We start from the raw sequence: 13,597 nt of genomic DNA, 5'->3' as shown, positions 1-13,597 counted from the left end.
CAGGACCCTGGGATCATGACCTGAGCCGAAGGCAGACGCTTAACGACTGAGCCACCCAGGCGCCCTGTAATCTGTTTTTCTTAAAAATTGTTACAAGATATTCTTTTTATTTTTGATGTTTTATAATTTCAACACATCAGATGCAAGTGGGTATTTGTCCTTCTTGAGATTTGGTGTATTGCTTTATCCAAGAACTCATGATATTTTCAGTTCTAAAAATGTGAGCCATTAGCTTTTCAAATACTGCCTGTTCTCCATCTGCTGTTTTGAATCTCCTATAGATGTTCATTCTGACTGCTTGTGCCCTTCCCCATATTTCTTCACTAGCCTACTTTTTGACCCATCATTTTTTTTTATGCTGCACTCTAGATATTTTCATCAACTCTGTATTTTAATTAATAATTCTTTCCTCTGCTGTGTCCATTACTTTTTTTAGTTTAAAAACTAAATTTTCATTTCTAGGTGTTCTGTCTGGTTCTGTTTCAAAGTTGCCTATTATTTCATCATAGTTCCCTGTTTATTAATTATGACTTTTATTCTGTCTTTCATCACTAATTATTTAGAACAAGAGATGGCAATTTTTTCTGCCAAGGGCTGAGGAGCGAATATAGGTCATGTGATTTCTGGCACAACTATTCAGCTCTGCGTTGTCGCACAAAGGCAGACCTAGGCAGTAGCTAAACAATCGGGCATTTACTATGTTCCAGTAAAACTTTATTTACCAGAACAAAAGTTGGACTAGATATAGCTCATGGGCCATGATTTGCTGACCCTTGATTTAAAACGTACTCTATTAATAAACAGCTCACATTCTTGGTGTTCTCTTAACTCAAGTAACTGAAAGTGGCAGTTCTTCTGTTTGATGCATCAGCTAGCTGTTTGTTAGAGTGGTTAATTTTCTTGTATGTCATAATTTTGAGTTGTGAACTCTACACACAGCCCTCTGTTGAAGGTCAGTGTACCTTGAATTGTAGAATTATCCTTCAAAGTGTATTGGTATTTTAGATCTTGAAACTAATATTTTTATAAAAGATTGCTTTTTAAATTATTACTCTCCAAATACCCTGAACAGGAATCTTTTGAAATAATCCAGTGCTTATAGTGCTCTGCCTGATATATGGGGAATCACATCGCTCTGAGCTAGCTATCAATACCTCTGTTAAAATTAACAGCACTGTTATTATTGTTATTATTGATCTTAGGTCTTATAGAATCTATAAAAATTGATTCCAAATTCTGATGAATTGGAAGACCATAATTAAAATACTTCTTTATCTAGACCTGATGCTACTTTGACTAAAATATATAGATGGTATGAGTGAAGTACACATTATGAAAATAAAAGACAAGTAAGACAAGACAGAAACACAAAAGAAGCTTTGGAGAGTTCCTTCTGAAATGTCACTTATAAAAGTGAAGAGCTAGACATATTATTGAATATGTTCAATATGTACATATGTGTATATGTGCATGTGCATGTTTTCCCCAGTCTACAGTGAATTAATGCTCTTCCTTGTTTATCACAGGACACTTGAAATGGACCAAAGCTGAGGACATTGACATAGAAACCCCAGGATCTATTCTTGTCAACACTAACTTGAGGGCATTAATAAATAAACATACGTTTGCTTCCTTACCTCAGCATTTTCAACAATACCTCCTGCTTTTGCTCCCAGAAGTGGATAGGCAGGTAAGTGAGAGTTTTAGACATTTAATATTAGTCACTAGTTATATTATCATGAAGTGGTAGTTCTGTTATCAAAGATGACTGATACACGTATGGACCCTTTGTATAACAATATAGTCTATTTATAATATATATACTTGTTGCTAGCATTGGTGTGTTTAATTTGCCAAAACAGAACCATTTTTATTTTCAGTAGAGAGCCAATTCAAATTTTAAAATACAACACATTGCTGTAGAGTGAAAACAAAAGTCCTTTCCACACTGGAAAGGGAAAACAAAGAAATCAAACATTCCATTATCAAGTAAATCTTTGAAGTAGCTGCTCCTTTTGCCTGGAGGGAATATTGAAGTGCAGCAATAAAAAGCCAGGGTTTCTAAGAAATTATGTAAATGTTTTTATTCTCAACTCTTTCCAAAAAGCATTTAAAATTTATGTTTGCAGTTGCCTTCTGAGACTCTATCATCATGAATATGATTGCCTATAAATAATCACCTTTTATCTTTCTTTTTTTAGTATAACTGGAAATGCTTTAAGTTTATTTTTGTATTTTGAAAAGCCTCTAAAATAAGGAAATACAAATATAGACCCATAATAGCAGGCATCAATCATCTTCTAAAGCTGTTTCCTTAGAAAAGAAAAGGAAAAATATTTTATCACATAAACTTTTATTAAATTTCACAAAACTTATTAAATGGCAACTAGGAAAAATTTCCTTGTCATTCTTATTTCAATAAATTTTGACACTGTATATAGTTTCCAGTTGATGGACATAATGTATATGTGTTTATGTATTTGCATCTCAAAATGAGAGGTACATTCATATACTGAAATGGGTAAGATTATTCAATATTTCCATATTACTTTGAATAAATTTTCTTAGCTTTTTATTTGATTCCATTTTCTACTAACTTAGCTGCCTCCTTTCATATATATTTAAAATGTGATGAGCTACGGCTTTCTACCACTCATATGTACCTCTTTGGTGGAGATTATTGTTCACATTTAGAAAAAGATTATTGTGATTTTGGCTACATTTCTGTTTGGGAATTTGCCTTCATTCTATGAAAATTTGTTTAATGTTTACTCTGAATATGGTATGTTTTAGGTCCTTTGGAGTAATGGAAAGACAGTAAGTGCCTCTTAAGTATTTATTGGTGATTAAGTATGCTTTAGTTGGATACGTAAGCTATATTTGTGAATAATCTGAATGTGAGGTAGAAACAGGTAAGCCTTGAGGGGAGAGCACGAAGTATATTGAGCTTTCATATGCAGAAGGGAAAAATCAGAGACAAATTTAAGGTCCTTGCATTGGGCCTTGAGATGTAGGCAGGATTTGAATAAAATAGATGGACTTCCAAGTGAAAAGTTCAAAGATACAAAATCAAGAGCTATTTTTGTAGGAGTCTAGATTGTAGGATGAACAGTGCAAAAGAATCTGGACAGACAAATTGGAAGTCAATTTTGGAAGATTCCTTGAGTTATGAGGCTAAGGAGTCTGAGCAGTGTTCCCCTGTGTTTGCAAAGCCATTGAGGGCTTTTGAGCACAGCTGTAATATGGTAAGATTGTTGCTTTTTAAGAAAATTATTCTGGCAGTATTTGAAAGGGAATGTAGAGATGGGATGCATAAAAGTAGGAAGAGTTGTTAGGACACAATTTTAGTTGTTCCAAAAAGGCAAAATGAGGGCTTGAATTTGGAGAATAGTGTTGAAATTAAAGAGGAGGAAGATAATGTGATCATCACCATCATCATCCAGTGGTAGCAATTTTACATTTTGTCAAATAACACTTGAACAAGGTATAGGGAGAAGCCACTGATGACTCTCGGGTTTCACATTTGTGTGGCTGAGAACTGAGTTTGGGAGTTAAGGAAAACTTTGGGGAGGTGGGAGAGACTGATTTATTAGCGATAGAACTATTTCCTCCGCCTTAGCATACATGTGGTGCATCTTGTTTACAATTCTGTCCCCAGCTCCTGGAATAAGATTGGGCACACACAAGGTACTCAATAAATCTTTTGGAATGAAGAAATGACGAATTGCCCTAGGTTTAGCCAAATATTTTGGTAACCCAGGAGGCCAGTGTAAGCCTAGTATTTTATTCAACCTGTAGCCGTTTCTGTTTCTCATTTTTTCCAGTCAGTGTGGTAAGTGTAATAAGGCACAATACCTGTCCTCATATAACAGTTAGTCCACTGGCAAATTACTCAAGCAGTGTTTACTGAGCATGTACGGTGTACTGTATACACTTTGCTAAATACAGAGGATGTAAGAATGAATCTTAGGGAGAAATCACAGATAGGAGAAAGACAACCTCATGCTGATACATGGTACACTTTGCTCATTACTAGGGAAGAAGTCTAATAACTGGGTAAACCTACACCAAATTCGGTGTAAGACCAGGAAGAGCAACATAAATGTCAAAGTAGACTTTTGAAGAAAGTCTCATGTAGGCACAGAGGATGAAGAAATTTAATCGTAAACTAACACTGGAGAAGATAACTCAGTTGGGCCTTGAAGGACTAATAGGTGTTTTGCAAGTAGAGCCAAGGGAAAGTGAATTCTCTAGAGGGAGAGCATGTCATTTATAAAGATCTGCTGCTTGTGTGTTCCAGAAGATTTAGTAGTTCAGTATGATTGGATCATCCTGTGGGGGGAAAGTGGTGAGCTACTCTGCTGATGGGGAGTATGGTGTACAACCTTCATGACCTAGTTGCAGATTAAGCTTTTCAAACTTATTCTGAAACCAATGGATGCCATCATAGAGTTTTTCAAATGAGAAATGGCCTGCATACAATAATTTAAACAGGTATTTTCTTGCTTGGACATAGGGGAGGGAAAGGGGATAAATAAAGTGCATTCCTTATTTTCTCCTAGGAGCTAGTAGCCCTGTGAATGATGGATTGGACAGGCAGAAAGATAAGACACAGAGAAACTGGGAAAGAGACAATTGCACTAGTTGAGATATGAGATAAGGGTGTGACCTTGGGCATTGGCCTTGGAAATGAGAAGAAAGGACTGAATTCCAGACATAGTTTCAACCTACTTGAGTAGGAATAAATGACAGATTGCCTGTGGGATAGGGTTGTAAAAGGTCTAGAAGGCAACTGGATATTTTATCTAGGGTGACTTGGGAGGACAGTAAAGCTCTGGGGGCCTATCAACCATTTGATACCAAGACATTTAGAGCTCAAGTCTCTGTGTGCCTTGCTGGAGGTGAGCTGAAGCACCCTCTCTCCTATCAGAAAGGGGCAGGCAACTTGATGCAGCAAGCTCCCCACACTGCTGCTGTTTAGCACAGCTTAGAAATATCCAGATGGCATTGAACACCACCACTTTCTGGGCCAGAATGAGTAGAAAAGGCATGCAAATGTGAAGCTAATTACATAGATTTATTTGAACCAGTGGAAAGTACTATAATTATATGAAATACCTCAGAATTTCACTTGTATGAAAACTTGTCTTTATATATCTGTCTAGAATGTGAAAGTCCCAGGTTTCTTGTTTCCTTCCTTTGACTCCCCAGGTTTCTACCAGATTTCTCCCCTGAAGCAGTCCCTACCAGCCTCTGTCTGACTCTGGACCATAGAAAGCTGGGGATCATTCAGTTGTTACATCTTCATATATGGAAGCTGGGTTTCCCATTTATCTTATCAGTGCCAGTTGTCATTCTGCCAACCTGTCTGGTATTTTGTTTTTCTATATTTCTACTTTTCTTTCTTTTATAGAGGGCTGCTTATCTTAGATTTCATATATATTAACTTCTAGTTGTTTTATACCATTTTACACAATGTACTGCAAGTAGCAGAATATTAAACTCAAACTGACTTAAATATAAAGGGATTTATTGGCTTAGGTAATTAGAAGATAGAAATTAGAGTGGGCTTCTGGTTGTTGGTCCTGGGATCTACTTATTGTCAAGAACCCATTTCATTATTATTTAATGAATTAATTTTAAAAATCATCTTTCTTCTTGTTGGCATTATTCTAATCCCCCTTTGTTTTTTTGTTTTTGTTTTTGTTTTTTTCCTAATTCCCCTTTGTGATAGGATGGCTACCTGAATAAAAAAGTGGGTTTCAAAGAAAAGGTCTAAGATTCACACTATTGGTACTACTAAGATCACATGACCACTTCTTGAACAATGCCTCTAGCTAAGGAAATGGAGTATGCAAATTGTTTAGAGCAGCTAGACCTACCTATTCTTGAACCTCAGTGTGCTCACCATCTCCTCCAGGAAAAATGATGCACTGTGATAGAGGTCAGGAGTACTTTAGAAATCTGGCTTTTAGGAAGTTATGTTAGAGGATCTGCAACCGGGGGTGAGGGAGAATCTTGGCAGTCCACTAACAGTGCCCACTGTAGGGGGGTACGTATTGAGTTTGGTTTTAACAGGTTGGATTGAGATGCTTCTACTATATGAAATGTTGAGAAGTAATTATACAGGTTTTAAAACTGAAGGAGATGGAGTTAGTTTATAGCTATTTATAAAATCTACATAGATAATGGCGTCACCTATGGGATTTGATGAGCTACCAGATACAGTTATCCCAGAGGAATACATGTATTTGTGAGAGGGTGTGGATGAGAAGGAGGATGGGAAGGAGCCAGGGAATAGACAGAACATGAGCAAGTACTTCAGAGATCGTCGTGTGCATGTTATATACTGCCAACGGTGTCAAATGGCTGTTAGGAGGTCAGTGGGGAGTAAGTGGGATATCTGTCCTTTGTCCCTCTAGATCCACCCTTCAGCCTTCTTTACTCTGCTTTGCTGCAGGAGGCTGAACCATATATGGACTAATGCACCAGGAGGACCTATGCCTTCTGTATTTTTTTTTAATTTTTAAATAATCATACACGTTTAGAAAATTTGAAGATACATTAGAGAATTAGTTTCCAGCCTGGTGATCCATCCAGGACCCCCTTCCCCCAGTATATTATGACTGTAATATATTTGCACCTTGCACCTATTAGTTGGCACATAATTTTTATTTGTCACAGTACTGCTGATGTTCACTTGATCATTTGATTAAAATGTATCTGCCAATCCTCTGCAGTGCACAGTTACTTCTTCCCTCTTTGTAATTAAATAGTATTTTGTGAGGAGGTTCTTTTAAACTATACAAATATCCTTTCTCTTCAGACCTTAAATTTATTCATTTATTTTATCTGTATGGGTTCATTGTTTTCTATTTTTTCAATAGATTACTATGCTCGGATTGTCTCACATTTGGTCACTGAGAGCCTGTTCAAGCTGGCTTCTGTATCTTCTGAGGTCTCCATTGCCCTCAGATCACTTCATTACTCTGAAGCACATCACATTGTCCCAGGCTCTTCTTACACTTTTCTTGCCCAGGCCCTGGAATGAACCCTTTCTTCAAGGAGCCATGGTTCCCTCAAGTGGAGGATGGTACTTAGGAATCAGGAGCTCACAGCACATGTACTCTTTGTGCATGTGTGTGTGTGTGTGTGTGTGTGTGTGTGTGTGTGTGTGTGTGAACTGTGTCTGGGAGACAAGGAACATCTTACAGAAGAAAAAGCATGAGTCATTTGGAATATATAAACATAACACAATTTATATTGACATTTATTTCTATATGTGTGTCTATATCTTGTAAACCAGGAATTTACACTAATACCTCTAGTCCTAACCTAATATCCCATGGTTTACTCTAGTTTTCTCCCTTTCCATAGCTGATACAGTGAGAAACCCTGTTTTTATTACTCTTAATAAATCTAAATATTTGGTTAATCCCCTTGTAGGTAGCCACTCTTCCATACTGCCCCATGTGGATGGTCTTCTTTACTATACTCAAGCTCAGACTCCATGACAGGCCATTTATCCACCCATCGCACTTGGACACCTTCCCCTTCCTGCTTGACCTCTGACACTACATATCAGGCCCCTCCTCTGTGTAGGAGGTGTTCCTCACTGTGCATTGCCTCTACAGCTCTTCTCCGGGCTTCCGTCCATATGGATACCTACCTCACCCTACTAGACTCTGTGATCACACTTTGAGCCATCATGGGTACCTCTGTTCCTTTTCTGGCACAGGGGCTTGTATTGTTTTAAGCTTCAGGCCTGAATTATTTGGAAGCAGGAAGAGAAGGCCTGATGGATTTTAATTGGGTTCACCTACTGGGGAGCCCCAAAGGGGATTTGGGCAAAAGAAGAAGAGTGAGATTGAGCCCCTCACCTGCCCTGTGTGGTCAACATATGATGCATCCATTGACCAGCTCCTATCAGAAGGTCCTTTCCATATAGCCCTCTTTCTGTCCAAGTTCTGATAAACCCTTTCTCCTGGTACCCTTCAGGTCAAATACTACTTTCTGTTACTAGCTTTAGTTTACTGAACTATCCTTGGTGGTTTGCTGCACCCTGACCATACCTTTCTTTGTAAGTAGTCACTTTAATCTACCCTCTTCAAATGATGCTAACTTGAATGAGCCATCTGTGCCTACTGGGACTCCTGACTGACAGACTTTTTGAAGAGGTAGAATAATATGGATGTAGGCAAAATCTAGTGGTTCAGGGAAGGAATGGAATATATAGTTCATCCATTCATTCATCCAACCAATGTTTATTTAACACCTATTATGTGCCAGATAAGGACTGATAATACAAATATTAATAAAGTCACAGTTCCAACCCTGAGAGAAGTGATGGTTCTAGAGGGGAGAGAGATGTAAAAACCTCTAGTTACAGAACTATGCCATGGTGGTGGTATATGCATTGTGCTATAGGAACAATGAGGAGATAATTATATTTTGTATGTGGAAGTTAGAGAACGCTTCAAAGAGAATGTGTCATCTAAACTGCATCTGGCAAGATGGAGAAAGTTTACCAGGAAAAGAAGTGTGGTAGGCATCCCGAGTAGAGGAGACCATATGTGCCAGTAATAATAGTGATTACATATAGAGCTAAGCCTCCTACATCAATTATCACTAATTCTTGCTATAACTCTCTAAAGAGTTCATATTATTAACCCCTCTGTATCTATGTGGAAATAAGGATCGGGGAGAAAAAAACGATTTACCCAACTTCTTCCAAGTAAAAACATGAGAGCCAAAATTTGAACACAGATTTATCGGACTCCAAGTTTATGGTGTTCCTTGCCCCCCAAACACAGGCAGAGAAGTATCTGCTGTCCCTCAACATATAATTTGAGATGGAGGGGTACAGAGTGAGCAAACTGAGTTTAGAAGGGGAGGTTGGAGCAAACCTTTAAAAAAGGCCTTCTGTGTCAGTAAGCAATGTAGAATATATGTTTGGAGTATGACATTATTAGATTTATATTTTAGAAAAGGACTCTGTTGAAGGAGTAAAGCATGAAGTAGAGGAGAGAGATTCTCCCCCTTTCCACCTTGCTATGCTTTAACCATTCCATCTTCCTTCCTGTCCCACAAACCTATACGTCAACCTTCTGTTCCTAGCCCCTGTGCTTGCTAAGAGCACTGCTAGAAATGCTTTACGGCATCTTTCGGCAAGACCAGCTTATTCTCCTCCACCCAGTCAGTGCCCTCTCCTCACAAAGGCTTTTCTTGTCCTCCCACCCATGTAAAGTAGCCTCTTCAGTTGTTCTCTTATTTTTCTGTTTATTTCCCTCCCAGCACTTAATCATTGTCAATAATTACTTGCTTATGGATTTGTTCATTTATCTTCCCTCATGAGAATAAAAGCCCCAGGACAGTGGCTTTATGGCTTTCTTCTAGTCACTGTGCCTGGCATGTTGTAAGTGTTCAGTAAATGTTTTTTGAATGAATGAATGAATGAATGTAGTCTAGGAATCTACTTATAAGCTAGTGTAACATGTCTGATAAACATAAGAACTTAGCCAAAACCATTAAAGAATGAAAAAGAAAGGCCTATTTCATGAGATACTAGTTTGCTATTGTTGCCATAACAAAATACCACAGACTGGGTGGGTTAAAAACAAATCTGTTTTCTCACAGTTCTGGGTGGCTGTAAGTCCAAGATCAAGGTGCTGACATGGTTGGATTTTCCCGAGGCCTCTCTCCTTGGCTGGCAGAAAGGCTCCTTTTTGCTGTGTCCTCAGATGGCCTTTTCTCTATGTGCCCACATCCCTGCTGTCCCTTCCTCTTTTTATAAAGACATTAGACATTTTGGATTAGGGCCTTGCCCTACGACCTTATTTATGCTTAATTTCCTATTTAAAGGCATTGTCTCCAAGTACAGTTACGCTGGAGGTTAGGGCTTCAACACAGGAATTGGGGGTGGGGTGGGGTGCACAAATCAATCCAACACAGACATTTAGAGATAAAACCATCAAGAGTTGGTAATTGGGTTTGGGTGACAAGGAGGAATTAAATATATATTTTAGGCAGTAAGTTTATTGCACATTTGAGAATAGCAAAGGATTGCTATGTCTTAAAAGCCAGGGTAGACTTAAACATGTTTTTGTCCTAAAAATCGAGGCCATTGATGGGAGAAATTGAAGATAGAAGAAAGAGGATTTGATTTCTTATTTTTTTTAAAGATTTTTTTAAATTTATGTGAGAGAGAGAGAGTGAGAGAGAGCACGAGAGCAGGATGAGAGGCAGAGGGTGAAGCAGACTGCGGGCCTCAATCCTGTGACTCCCGGATCATGACCTGAGCCAAAGGCAGACGCTTAACCGACTGAGCCACCCAGGCGCCCCAAAGAGGATTTGATTTATTGACCAAATTTTCAAATAGATGGGACAGGATGGACTATATTGGGAAAAAAGCTGGTTTATGGGGAAAAAGTACTGATTTCTGAGATCAGAGAGAAGAGAAGCAGGAAAGGAGGAGTGAAGAAATAACTAAATGGGAAGAATAGAGTAGAAAGTGAGGGGTTTTCAGCTGCATGGTGGTGTGTTTGCTCAGCCACTGGAGGCTTATGGGTGTCAGGAGAGTAACAAGGCTTAGGAAGGCAGCCTGAAGGGTGGTTCTGTGGACCCATCCTGGTGAAAAAGTGGTTGCTCAATAGCTTTGAGGCCCCATGTGAGGTTAGATGGCAGTGGGTCCAGTTGGTCTACTTACATGTTCTTCACTCCAGCAATGCTAAATATTTGTGCATTTAGCCTGGTACTCGATGTGCCAGGAGTTGGACTTTGCCAAGATTGGAGATTTTCAAAGGCTCACATTGAAAGAGCTGAGAGATTTTAGGGCACTCTGAGATGCTTGTTAGAATGGTTGATTATGGGGTCCAGGCTTTAGGGAGAGAAGTTAGGGTCGGGGGCCTGGAGTGAATGGAGGTCTCCGGGAGAGGAAAATATGGCTTGAAAGGAAGAAAGATATGTTGTTGAATATAGTATAGGGCCTCAAAATAACACACTTCAAATATAATCAGGTTTTTTTTTTTTTTTTTTGGCCACAGCATTTTCTTTCAGAGATAAATGCAAAGAAACTAAAGAGTGAGAGCACCATTAGTCAGCATTAGTGAGCAGGGAGAACTGTAGCTAGTTCTCCGTTCAGTTCCCATGTAGGAATATTACCTGAATAAATTCAGTGCTTGTGTTTGTATCCAGACATGCCTTTGTGCATAACTCTGCAAAATATGCTTGGAGAATTTTTAGAACCTCCTTGCTTATATACATAGCAGATGCCTCCTTTCTTTAAGAATTGGTACTTCATAAACTGTATCTACATGGAACAATGCTGTGACCTTTTAAAAATATATAGCAGCTGGTGGAATAAATGTCAACTAAAGTGGAGTCATATTTAGGTTTTTATTACACTTTCCAGTTGAACGTCACTGATGAATAAGTTGTTGTCATTCTTGTCATCTGTATCATTTTTAAGTGATGTTCATCTCTGCCTCCATTTGGTGGTATTGGGACTATTAGGGCTGTCTCTCCAGACACTTACAAGACCATCCCCCAACTGCTTCTAAATAAATTATGCCTATTATTTTTGTCAAAATGGTAATTGCAGCATTCAATCCATTCTTACTAATCTCCCAATTTTGTTCTGCATTCATATCAGTGTCTCTGTGGTCTGTTAAATGACTAGCCACTGAAGGATATGTACTGTGTAGGCTCTTTAAAATCCTATCTAGCTTTGTGCTCTTCAGGTTTTTTGCACTCACTGGCAATAATGCACATAATTTCAACTGTGGAGAATGTCATTAAACTAAAATGGAACATTTACACGGTTCCTTTTGCAGAGAATTTTGGACTAGGAAAATGAATGTGTGTGTCAGACATTTTACAGCACATGAGAATGTGATTTATTGATTTCTGATGGCTCTGTTGGCATCAGTGTATATATTTAAAGAAGTCACGCAGCCTTTATAAATGCAAATGGGAAAGGGCTTTCCATCTTTTTCCTCCATGGAAATAGCTCATACATTTGCAATAACTCAGGCTCCTCTTAGAGATTGCTCTATGTACTGTATATATTGATTTAGAAATTATACCGTTATTTTATTCTACAAATAGCGTTTATAATGAAATGTCAATTTACCTAACAGATTATAGAAATTCAAAAGTATTAAAGATATGAAAAAATACTAGTACCTTAAGCCTTTAGGTAAAAAGTAAGTGTGTACTTAAGATGTAATTATTTTAATGGAACTGACATTGGCTTTTTCCCTGCTTCTGAAAGCATATCTTAAAGTACTTAGGAAATCCAATATTCCTTCTAGCCTAAGTCACTTACTGGTGATAGTAAATCATACATGGCCAAAGATATCCTCACAGACCACGCCTGATGTTTCCATGCTTGCCATTTGAGCTTTATGCTTATGGAGGGAACTAATTCTATCTGGATATTATCCATTTCTTAGCTAACTGGATAGTTAACATCAAATCCTGTTTATCAGTGTCTGCTTCAAAGTATGTCAAATAATGTGTAGACTGGATTGAAGTACATATGTGCAAGTAATTGCATCTCATAGGCAATCTGACAAATGGAGCTTATTTCAATCCTGTGCATAAGGAAGTTAACTGAGGAACCCGCATTCATTTAGCCTGGAGAACATCCCGTTCTGTGCATTAAACCACTTTCTTCCTCCTTTAGAGGAGATATTAAGTGGCAACCTCATGGCCTGAGAGGCTGTCTTTGGCCATGTATGATCAACTATATATGATCAAGCATACTGGATGATTAACTATTTGGTACTGTCATCTAATATTTACATTAATTACCTTTTTTGTCATCTTATGTAAGTTTTAAAATAATATGTGTATGTGTAATACTTAACTCAGGTTATATGAGAAGGGAGAATAAGGAACTTTAACTTCGTTTTATCACACAAATGAATAGAGCTTGAGAAAGGGAGTCATGCAGATGGTAGATTACACATTAGTGACTGTGCCTGTCATTTTAATATGTCCAGGTCACCATGGACCATTATGAACAGGTGTCATTCAGTGACTCACCCCTAAATTAGGCTCAAGGGTAGAAGGAAGAAAACGAATTTCACTCATTAAATCACCTTTAGAACTCATGGTAGTTATTAAACCCTGTTCAAAAAAATATAGTTGCCTAAGAAAACACTTTGGTTCCATTTGTAAAATTTATTAAAGATGATTGTAAAGAAATAAAGAATCAATTATAAGCAGGGAGTGAACAGTGTAGTAGTGTTTGAACCCTAGATTAAAGTGGCAGCATTATTTAATTCCCTTCCCTGCTTCTAAATTCCATTAAAACGACACTGGCTTTTCCCATTATATTTTTTTATCAGTCCTAAAACCTAGGGGAAGAATGCCATCCAGATGCCAAAAACTATGAGGAATTTCTGCAGGAGATAATGAAGGTGAGACTAGATTGAGCTAAGACATTACTAAAATGAAAGGGGCTGCCTGGAAAGGAACACTGTTTGTGGGGTCTGACTGAAAGGGACTGTAGATTTCTCTTAGACACAACCAGCAGCGAGTGGTCTGGTCAGTGGAAAGGGTGGAGCATTCCAGAGATCTCTGCACTAACTCT

General features: G+C 38.2%; 1 protein-coding gene across 1 annotated transcript in view; it reads left to right on the top strand.

Annotated features, from left to right (window-relative positions):
- Positions 1 to 13,597, top strand: part of ASXL3 (ASXL transcriptional regulator 3) — a 121,544-nt gene that overhangs the window by 49,809 nt on the left and 58,138 nt on the right. Inside the window, exon 7 of the mRNA XM_081802534.1 lies at positions 1,527 to 1,690. Within this exon, the coding sequence (XP_081658660.1) occupies positions 1,527 to 1,690 (164 nt within the window). The remainder of the gene's footprint in view (positions 1 to 1,526; positions 1,691 to 13,597) is intronic.

This window comes from Leptonychotes weddellii, chromosome 13, assembly GCF_054177405.1.
Source record: "Leptonychotes weddellii isolate Sample4059 chromosome 13, ASM5417740v2, whole genome shotgun sequence".
NCBI classification, from domain to species: domain Eukaryota; kingdom Metazoa; phylum Chordata; class Mammalia; order Carnivora; family Phocidae; genus Leptonychotes; species Leptonychotes weddellii.
This window is presented reverse-complemented; position numbering and strand designations above follow the sequence as displayed.